Source organism: Arvicola amphibius, chromosome 7 (genome assembly GCF_903992535.2).
Source record: "Arvicola amphibius chromosome 7, mArvAmp1.2, whole genome shotgun sequence".
Taxonomy (NCBI): Eukaryota; Metazoa; Chordata; class Mammalia; order Rodentia; family Cricetidae; genus Arvicola; species Arvicola amphibius.
Genome location: NC_052053.1, coordinates 53,497,570 through 53,508,977, shown reverse-complemented (window position 1 = coordinate 53,508,977; position 11,408 = coordinate 53,497,570). Strand labels below are relative to the sequence as shown.

Sequence of the window (11,408 nt, the reverse complement as noted above, 5' to 3'; positions counted from 1 at the left end):
TCCAGCCATGGATCCATGGCATCTCCCTGACTCTGCTTTCTTTCTCCCAGCATTCAGTTCTGTCTTCTCCGCCTACCTAAGTTCCACCCTATCAACTAGGCCAAGGCAGTTTCTTTATTCATTATCCTATGAAAGCAACACACAAACAGAAGGAAATCCTACATCAGTTCCCCACAGCTTACTCTGTGTACACAGGGTTCCCCACTGCTTACTTACACTGTGTATGCAGGATTATCCACTGTTCTGTATCTACTCTTTAGATAGCACTAAACTTATTCAACTCTCATCTTTTTACTCCAGGAAAAGAATGAGATACAAAATATTAATCCTGTTACTATTGGTTTTAATGTGTCTGTGTGCCCTGTATAGAGAATACCATTTCAGGTAATTGGGAAAACTTAATGTTGTATGTTTATATGTGGTAAGAATCTGGTGAGTCAGAAAGTTAACAGGATTGCTCCTTAAGTAAATCCACAGCCAAATGCATAAATCCGAACATACACAAATTATATTCAAGTGGGTCTGCATAAATAGAGCCCCTGTCACCATCCTTTGTTTCTCATTATATCAAAGATTTTTAAGAGTGCTATAGATAGCCATGCATGGTGGCACAAACCTTTAACCCCAACACTTGGAAGGCAGAAATAGGCAGATCTGAGTTGGAGGCCAACCTGATCTACAGAGCAAGTTCCAGAATAGTCAGGGATTCGTACAGGAAATCCTATTTCAAAAACAAAAACAAAAAAGCTATAGGAGAAGCAATGTGAGGCTACCACCTCCTGAACCAGATAACATCTTTAAGGAAATAGATCCTACTGTTGATGACTTAAGGTACAAAGTGTGTAGTCACTCCATAAATGTGAAGCAAATAGACTTCCTAGTTAATAACAAGTTTCTACTAATAACACGAATTAATCTCATTTATTTGTCTGCAAGAGTTATTAGGTAGGGAACATGTTATTTCCTGAGATTGTAGCTAGCTTGGTGGTGGAACCTTGCCTAGTATGAACAAGGCCCTGAGTTCAGTCTCAAGCATGGCAAGGAAAAAATGAATATATAGGACATGCGGCTCCAATGTGGAGATCTTTATCATGTTTACTACATTGTCTGGACAATCAGCAGTGCACTTCAGTAGTGTATTTTGCAACAAGGATTAGTTAATAAGAAAGCTAGATGACTTGTGGAAACCCTTTTATAGAAATCTCAGAATAATATAATGCTTTTTTATTCCCCCTAAGTATGAAGAAACTGCAGATGACATATCAGTGCTGGTAAGTGTTTATTTAAAAATATTCCATGACCTGTAATCTGAGGACAAAGTTGGTTGAAAGGCCTGACTACCCATAAATCCATGTCTCCTTCAGTCAGATTAAACCAGCTCCATTTTATAAACACATGCCAGGTCGTAATGCCAGGAATAAAAAAAAAGGCAGGTGGACAGAGTGCCATATCTGATGGAGGGGTAGGAATTGCTAAGGCAATATATCAGCAGGAGGCAGAACTTAGGCCCTGTGAACTTTGTCTCTTTGAAAGCTCTGGGCAAGCATACAAGCACAAGGCTTGATTAAAGACTGCCAGGAACCACGGTCATGAAGTCTCTCAGCAACATGAGCTGAACAAGGATGTCACCAATAGACAGGCCTAAGTGGATGGAGCGGGGCTACCACAGGACCTCAACTCTGCACAAAGAACCACACACACACAAACGCCGAGAGTGGGAGAAATTGTCTTCCCTAGGGAAGAGGATACCAATTAGGTATCCAATATCAAATAGTCAGCTCTGAAAACATACATATAAGTAATATTATACAGACTAAACAGGTTGTATTTAAGAATGTGCATATATATACACACACATATATAACTCTTTGATTTGCATGTAATCAAAGAATTAATAAAAAAAGAGGCCATGAATGTGAAATAGAGCAAAAAGGGGGTATATGTGAAGGTTGGAAGGGAAGAAGAAGAAAGGGAAAATATGATTTAGAGCATAATCTCAAAAATAAAAGAAATAATAATAAAAGGCTGTCAGGAGATCGCAGTAGCCTCCTAATCGTGGATTTGGAGAGGATTGTCATGGGAACCCACAGTGGTGAGCAGCAGCTGTGCTTTCGGATGCTGACTGTGTCCAGCACTGTGTCTTGTGACACAGCATCCTGATTCTGTGACTTACAGCATCCTGAGTGGCCCAGGTCTGCCTGGGCTGTGCATGAAAGTGATTGAGAAAGAAAGAGAGCTGGTGGGCAGTGGTGCTCGATTGTAATCCCAGCACTCAGAGCATGGGGCAGCAAGATCAGGAACTCAGTGTTACTTAGCTGCACAGTGAGTACAAGGCCAGCCTGGATATGCAACAACAATATACAAAAACGTATGGTTTCTCTCTCAATAGGACAGCAGCTTTCACTTACTCCAATGTAACAGAACAGCCCCCCCCCCCCAAACCGGCAAAGATAGAAACAGTCAAGGAGACTGCAGAAGAAGGTGGAAGAGGGAATGGGTTAATATATTTCCTGGCAAATCTATTTATTCATTTATTATTTTCTTTCTCTTTCCCTCCCTCCATTCCTCCCTCCCTTCCTTCCTTCCTTCCTTCCTTCCTTCCTTCCTTCCTTCCTTCCTTCCTTCTTTTTTTTTGAGACAGGTTTCTCTGTGTAGCTCTGGTTGTCCTGGAACTAGCTTTGTAGATCAGGCTGGCTTTGAACTCAGAGATCCACTTGCCTCTGCCTCCCGAGTGCTGGGACTAAAGTGTGTTCCACACCCTCCACCCTACAAACAGATTTGCTATCATACACTCCAACAATAACGCCTCCTATTATCATTGGTTCCTCTGGAGTTGGAGTTCTTTAACACCATCTGAAGGCAATGGCAGTCAGAGGTAGAGTGGAATGCCATTCCTTGGTCACACCCGCCTTCAATATAATCTACAGCACGGCCAGCCTGACCAACCTCTTTACCAGCTCTACTCAGGATGAAGTCTCCACAGTGCCCTTCTACCTAGGTTGCCATTAGAGTGTGTGGCAAAGAGGAAAAATGACTTCAAGTATGATAATAAAAGATCTTTGTGCTTCAATTTCCTTATCTAGTAATATGGGGATGAGAATAATAATGATGGTGATAGCATCTAACAGAAACAATTTTAAAAGGCAGGGCAAGGCGAGGCGAGGCGAGGCAAGGCAAGGGAGCCCAAGTTCTGTGAACTTGTGGCCAGCCAGGGCCACAGAATAAGACCCTGACTCAAACAAAGCAAACAAACAAAAATCCAAGCAATTCAGAGGCAGAGATAAATTTGGAAGTGAGATGGCAGGAAGCTGAGGGAACTTTAAATTCTCCCTGGACCAGGTAAGTGAACAGGAGAACTAGGGAGCCCACGAAGGCTGCTGGGCAGCACAGTCTCCATGCTAACGCTATTGGAGCTCATTGGTATTGCTCATTGCGGACTTTATATCTTAGAATATTTTTCCTTCAGGTCTCTGGAAAAACAGCCAGAACCACAGCTGCCAACAAACTGGTTTAATCCCATGTAAGAATGCAAATCTGAATCTGTGAGGTTAATTCATAAGTGTTGATAGGTGGCTCTGGTGGCACTGTCGGAAGTGTGTGTGCTTAGTGCCAAGGAGGCAAGAAGGGGCGCTGAATCCATTGGAGCTGGAGTTATAAGAGTTTGTGAGTTACCCCAGTGCTGGGCACTAAACTGTGGTCCTCTGCAAGAGCAATATACACTCTTAGTGGTTGGACCATCTTTCTAGTCTCTTCTTTTCTTTCTTTCCTTTGATTATTTACTTTTTAATATAGATTTCTTGGGACCTAGTCTCAGTCTATAGCCCTCACAGTTGTCTCAGCCTCCTGAGGATTGGGCCATTTCTAATATGATGCTTCTCTGGTTTATCAGAGAGATCATGGATTTGGGTTAGACACAGTGGGTCGCTGCCTTCAGATACAAGGTGTTGGGCATTGGTAGTAACTCTCCTGATGCCAGGATGACATATTTTCCTTTAAAATTCTGTCTTTCTTACAGATATGGTGTAAACTTGACACACATGCGCATGAGAACTACCAACTGGTCAGCTCCGATTGTGTGGACCGACACATACAATGAGTCAGCCTTGAAAAAGTATTATAAAAAGCATCCAGTGGCCGTGGGGTTGGTTGTGTTTGCAGTGGGGAGGTAGGTACTAATGTCAAGTGTCCCTTACATGAATGTAAGGCTTTTCATTGTAGAAAGTGGGGGCTAAGCTGCTTTATAATTAGTCTCTCTAAGCCCATTTCTGCCATAATTCAAAATATCACCTCTTACGTGATCCACACAAAAGGATCCCAATTCCCCAGCTTCCTTCTATGATCTGATCTTCATGATCTTCCTCCAGTAATAACTTAATTTCATGGGTCTTTTACCAGTCATCTTAAAATAAATTTATACCTCTGTTATAACCACTCCTCATTATCCCTGCATTTAAGCCAGCCATTTTCTCTCTCCTATGTACCCCCAGGTGATAAGTAACTGCCTTTTGAAAATCCCACTTAGCTCTGCCTATCGGCTCTCAGAGGAACATAACAAAATAAGGGAGCTGCAGTCATATGCAGCAGAATTTTTATATGCTGCATTTTTCTGACCACTAATTATAATGTTTAAAAACAAGCATATAGCTGGGCGGTGGTGGTGCATGCCTTTAACCCCAGCACTAGGGAGGCAGAGGCAGCCGCTGAGGTGGGCCGCTCCACACGGGCGTTGCTCAGGAGAGACAGGCCCAGTCTTAGCATCTTTGTTGGGGTAGCAGATCTTCCAACAGTATTGTGGCTTAGCGAGGCCAGTCTCTTCCTTCTCATAGCCTCTTTTCTTGTGTACATGCTTAATATCACAGCGCCTGTATAGAACAGCCCACTCAACAAGCACTCTTTCTAGATGTGTGAAGTATCTCTGTGGTAGACCATGTTTAGACACAAAAGTGAAATAAATTATAAAACTAAAACTGAACGAAATGTCTTCTATGATCACAAAGGAATGAAAATTTTTAAATCAATTATAGGATAAAACAAAAAATTCATAAATATATGAACATTATATTGGACACTACACAATTTTTTTAATTTAGCTTACAAAACAGTGGATTTCATTATGACACTTTCATACACGTATGTAATTGTGCTATGCTCACAGTCACCTCTTGTTAGTGAGACTGGTTGACTACACCTTCTTAACTGATACCATATCAGGCTTTCAACTCATGAATTAAATGGATCCCCCCTTTTTTTCAAAACAGATATACCATTTATTTTGGAAACATGCCTTCCAGAATTTACATTTGCTGCCTTATAAAATCAAAGGTTGCGTATTTCTTTGCCAACCCTCAACCCAGCTAAGAATTGTGAACACCCAAAGTTCTCTCAGGATCCCAGAGGCTGCAAGAGCGACTCTAGTTTTTTGTTTGTTTTGTTGTTTGTTTGTTTTGTTTTGTTTTTTGAGACAGTATCTTACTATGTAGCTCTGGCTATCCTGAAACTCACTATCTAAACCAGGCTGGCCTTGAACTCACAAAGATCTGTCTGCCTCTGCCTCCCACTGGGACTAAAGGTGTGCACCACTATGCCAGGCCAAAGGAAACTCATGAATCCCAAAGGGCAAGAGTTTAGTAACAACTGGCCCAGAGTTCCCCTATGCAGAGCAAACTGCTCCTCCAGACCTGGCTGCTAAAGCTGCCTGGATCCCCTGGCAGAGGGAAACCCAGAGAAACACCTGCCAGGAGTGCCTGCCTCCTGGGGAGTTCTACACTAGTCCTCCCCATCCCCACGGCTTTATTGGCCACCAGCCCCAGCCCGGAACCGATGAGAAATGGTGTTTTTCTCAGCCTTTGGCATCTCTGCATATGTTTGCTCGTATCCATCGGGCTGAAAGCAGGGATCCCAGCCAAAGTCCCGGGAGCCTGGCGGCATCACGATCCGGCCCGAGGTCTGGCCCCTGAACAGAAGGACTGGCTGACTTGGGTCCCCAGTGCTGAGGGCAAATGTACAAAGTGCGTAGGATGATTTGTCCTCAAAGCTGGCCAGGAGCTGGTGGGGACCTTCAGGCTTTAGCTTCTAAAGGAACCATTTTATGTAGGGGCCAGGGAGCCCCCACTCGAGGGCACTGAAGCGCAGACAGGTATCCTCCACCAGTACAGGACCCTGCACCTGGCGAGCTGCCTCTCGACACTTCTGTATGGAAATTTCATCCGGCTCTCCCTGGTACTCAGGCAGGTCAATTTTCTGTGCCACCAAAGTGCACGGAAACTTATCTCCTAGAATCTGAATGACCTCCTCCAGCTTCTTTGCGTTTCCCGTCACAAACACGATCTTCTTGCCTATCAAAGACGAGGCCATTGTAGGGGCTGGTTACGGCCGAGTATGCCCGGAAGCTCTTTTTCAATGGACCCCCTTTTAAGAGATGTTCTGCACCACTTCATCTGTAAAAATTAATGCAAACAGATACTGGGCAGCAGTGAAAGAATAAAGCAGCTAGAAGATGTAATAGAATGCTTTCATTAGCGAACAGAGGTTTCTGGACCGGCCACAGACATATGGGCAGCTAGGACCCCCTTTATTTGAACGGCAGCATCCAGCCAAGAACAACTTCAGCAATGTTGTTCCTACTTCACAGATAATATCAGATGTCCTACAACATTTTCTCCTGACCGTTAATTATGGTTTATCATTAGCCTATTTCTCAAAATGTAAACAAATATCCAGGACTTATTTCTAAGGATTATATAGCGTTACTGGAGTGGAGCCCCAAATGACTACCTTTCCTCTTTCAAACTTGCCTGAGTCCATCATTGCCCCGAGAATCTCTTCCTGGTTTTCAAGAGTGGAAATGACAAAATGTTTTCCAGCCCAGTGATCCTGCTCCCACAGGAAGGGTCACGGTGCAGAGCAATGTGGGCGGTAACAGTGCCAGCTACTACACTGACTTGGTACGCAGAGCCGGCGGTGCACGGAAGGCCCTGTAGCAGAGCCGGCCGTGCATGGAAGACACAGCCGCAGGAGCCTGAGCAGACTCCCTTCACCTTCCCCGCTGCATTGCCCTTCCCCGCTGCATTGCCCTGCCAACCCTGAAATCTGGCCTTCGCTTTGCACCCAGCTCAAAATGCTCCTCCTTACCTCGCTAGCTTCTGTTCCCTCTCACGAAGAGCCCCTCTTCCGTCCCATGATCTATATATAGACCCCATTAGTCTCACTTTCTCCTGTACTGCTCAAAGCGAATAGTGGCTATCTGGTTGCTTGGTTGCGTTGCTGGAAAAGCTAGGGCCAGGCAATGGAGATTGTGTATGTTCCACAGAAACTAGAGGAGGAAACTCAACCGCTTTCTTATTTATTTTGCAGATACCTTGGGTACTACTTGGGTAGCTTTCTGATATCTGCTAATACATTCTTCATGGTCGACCAAAGGGTCATCATTTATGTCATGTTGGACGACTTTTCCTATATGCCACTGATAAGTCTGAATCGTCTCCGGACGTATAAAATTTTTAAAGTTAAGCGAGAGAGGAGGTGGCAGGACATCAGTATGATGCGCATGAAGATCATCAGTGAACACATCGCTGATCATATACAGCATGAAGTGGACTACGTCTTCTGCATGGATGTGGATCAAATATTCAAAAGCAGCTATGGTCTGGAGACGCTGGGCGAGTCCATAGCTCAGTTACATACCTACTGGTATAAGGAAAGTCCCAACAAGGTGCCTTATGAGAGAAATGAGGCATCAGAAGCTTACATACCGCTGGGGCAGGGGGATTTTTATTACCATGCTGCCGTTTTTGGAGGCACAGCCAATCAGGTTCTCAAGATTACTAAGGAGTGTGCCCAAAGGATTATGAATGATAAGAAAAATAATATTGAAGCAGTTTGGCATGATGAAAGCCACTTAAATAAGTATTTCTTTCTCCATAAACCCACTAAAATCTTGTCACCAGAATTTTGCTGGGATTTACGTAAGGATAAGACCCCTGATATTGAGGCTGTTAAGCTCTCTTGGAATTTCAAGCATTATGAATTTCTTAGAGAGGAAGTATAGTCCCCTCACCCTCTCCTTATATTTCTGAATTGAAGAGTATGGGTTTCCTTGGAAAATTAGTACCTGGCATGTTTTAATGATAAAAATCTGTTACCAAATGGCAAGCCCACCAGCAGTGAACTCACCTTCAGCTCACATCCGCGTTGAGTCATGCAATAAGGGACGGGGCGGTCACAGGGTGGTTCTGCTGGAAGCAGACGGAGAGGCGGTAATTTCGCATCTTGTGTGAATGCTGTAAACATAGTGTGTAGCTCATGGTGGAGCAGAACAGATCCTGGAACTAGAAAAGGAAATGAGATATCCCAGCTGATGAGAACCCACGGTCTTGTGCCTGCTTTCTTCAGGGATGTCATCACTGCTAGATTGAATCAGGGAAGCTGTGGTCATTTTTGAAACCCTCACAGGATAGGGCCCATAAACATTCCCTCATGGGAGGAGGGAAGGGCTCATGAGATTCATGAGGCTCCTCCATGCCCCCCAAAGATACATAAACGGTTAATGGTTTCTGGAAAAGAAAGAGGCTCTTTGTGAATGTAACTAGACAATAAATTATCCGTGATCTTTAAGTAACAGCGATAAACTCTGCTTCGCTAAGGTAGACTGGAATAGAACAATTTCTTTAATCGATCGCTATTTCCTTTACCTGGGATGAATTATAAGCACACTTCCCAGGAAAAGCCTTGTAACACTTGGTACCTTCATAGAAACAACAGAACCAAAGATGAGTCTTGGAGGTGCAGTTGTGTGGCCTGTTACAATGGTTAACACATACAGCTGAGGCTGAACCATCTGATGGTGGAGTGTCTTCAGGGACTGTTGTGAAGGAACACTTCCATGGGGCAGGAGGTGGTGGGATGCCTTCTTGCTATAGTGGCAACTATACAGACCCTGTTATGGGTAAGAAGACATGCAATTGAGGCTGAGGAGGAGTGTCCATGACGGGGGAATTCCAGAGTGGACATCTTTATGTGATGCAGAATAGCGTGACTTTTGATAAATGGAGTATGCTATGAAAATAAGGGGATGCCCCCAAAGTGGCTAGTGGGCTAAAGGATGTATTGAAATTCCTGAAAATAGCACACTGGGCATGAGGGTATGAGCATACTCTGGCAGCAATGACATAGCCTCTGCTGTGGGGACGAGACAGGTGCTGAGGCTGAGCTGTCTGCCTGGAAAGAATTTGCCTGCAAGGAGAAGTCACAGTAGGAAAAGGGCAAGAAGATGCTGTGCCCTGCCTCAGCTTCAAGGGTTTGTCAGTAAATGTGGAGAGGAGAGAGGACAGAGGTGGGAGGAGACCCCGACGTCAGATATTTATTATTTGTTTGTTTGGTGTGTGTGTTTGTGTGTGTGTGTGAGGGGCGGAGAGGGAGAGAGAGGAGAGAGAGAGGAGAGGAGGAGAGGAGAGAAAGGAGGGGAGAGAGGAGAGAGAGGGGAGAGAGAGAGAGAGAGAGAGAGAGAGAGAGAGAGAGAGAGAGAGAGAGAGTGCATGCAATGCAATGTAGGTATGCAGGAGCCTGTTCTCTCCCTCCACAGTGAGCTTCAGGACTAAAACTCAGGCTGCCAAGCCGTGACAAGCATTTTTAGCCCTTAGTCTGTCCCAACAGCCCACATCTACCTTTTAACACAGCGAAAGGAAGTACCCAGAGCTCAGCTTTAGTAAAATAATATTAAGAGCGACACTATTCAGGATCTGACCAGCACATCTGGGTATTTAAAAGAAGGGGTTTCTAGGCTAAGTTTGGTTACCAAGATGACGGACTTTATCTTGCATATAAACTCCAGGAACTAGCTCTACAGGTTTAATTGACATAGTAGCATGGCAGGTGGAATGTCTGGCGATTGAAAGCCAACACATAATTATATTTTTGAATAAGAAATGCCTTACTCATAGGAAGGATTCAGATGTGTCTGTAGCAAGCGTCATGGGATGAGAAAGTGAAAGGAACAAGCATGTGTTTCATATGCTGACATTTTCAGTCCCCTATTGAATAAAAGAAGCCATGTGTTTAAAACATATGTCCCTGTATGGACAAAGAGAAAATATAGAACAAACCACATGAAGCCATATCAGTGTCTGGTACTGAGGTAGAGGGTCGGGCGCTAAGCAGAATGACTCAGTGTGAGTCAAATCTCCTTTTTCCTATTGGAATTATTTAGCATGTGCACATACATATACATATATTCGTATCTCTTTCAGGAACAAAAGCAAGATTGGTTTTAAAGGTGAGGGGAAAATAAAGGTACGTGTAGTGTCAAATTACACATGGCTATCTCAGTGAGTGTAATAGCATGATTGCATTTACCATCTTTTTCTTGTGCTTTTTTGCTCTTTTATTACCTGAAACTGTGTTATTTCTACAATCATGAAAGTAAGAGCCATGAAACATCCGAAATATAATGAGGTGGAACCAGCTCTGTCTTAGATGACAATATCGAAAAACATGTCTTCCATACACACATCATTCAAAATACATGTCCATAAGTAAAAATCATTTATAAAGAAAGGCAAGAAAAACAACAAAGGAAATTCAAATCAGAATTGTTTTAAAAACCTAAAGTTTTTCAGATGAGACAAGGTTCTATCTTGAGTAGTCACAAGGACAACGTATTACCTCGGGTATCATTGTGACAGCAACTTCTAATGCTCCTATCATCAAAAGAACTCGGTGACATCACCAGGAAGAGAAGGGGCAGCAATAGGAGGGATCACTCAGTACCTGACTCGGGGTTTTGTTTTCTTCTACGGTTCCTCTTTACATTATCAAAACTAAAGGTAAAGTGACTGTCAAGAGAGGAGGGCAGGAGGTTTAGATCATCACGGTGAAGTCATAGCTGCCTCTGATTCCCAAATGTGAGCCTAAAAAATATGTTATACAGAGCAGTTGTTGACAAAGGTTTCTGTCCTGCCCGGTTCCCACAGCCATTCAGTCCCAAAGAAACACACAGAGGTCTACATTAATTATAAACTGGTTTGCCTAGTAGCTCAGGCTTCTTATTAATTACCTCTTACATCTTAAACTAGCCCATTATTCTTGTCTATGTTAGCCATGTGGCTTGGTACCTTTATCCGTGAGGCATTCTTGTATTGCTTCCTCTGTGGCTGGGTCACGACTGCAGACTGACTCCCCTCTTCCCAGAATTCTTGTTGCCCCGCCTCTACTTCCTGCCTGATCACCCCGCATATACTTCCTGCCTGGCTATTGGCCAGTCAGTGTTTATTTAAAATACAAGTGATGGTACAGACCATTGTCCCACAGCACTCCTCCCTCCCCCCCTTTTTTTAAACAAGAACTCTGAATTGGATTTTCTTTGTTTAGCTTTTCTACTGACCATTATCAATAACAAACAATAGGTGGTATAT

General features: G+C 43.7%; 1 protein-coding gene and 1 pseudogene across 1 annotated transcript; one reads left to right on the top strand and one right to left on the bottom strand.

The window, feature by feature from the left end:
* Nucleotides 1-307: 307 nt before the first annotated feature.
* On the top strand, nucleotides 308-8,047 carry LOC119819417 (N-acetyllactosaminide alpha-1,3-galactosyltransferase-like). Its single transcript, XM_038337623.1, has 5 exons — nucleotides 308-384; nucleotides 1,239-1,271; nucleotides 3,467-3,520; nucleotides 4,016-4,165; nucleotides 7,354-8,047. Exons 1-5 carry the CDS (start codon nucleotides 308-310, stop codon nucleotides 8,045-8,047), a joined length of 1,008 nt encoding a protein of 335 aa, XP_038193551.1.
* Nucleotides 5,791-6,370, bottom strand: LOC119818747 (annotated as a pseudogene).
* Nucleotides 8,048-11,408: the final 3,361 nt, after the last annotated feature.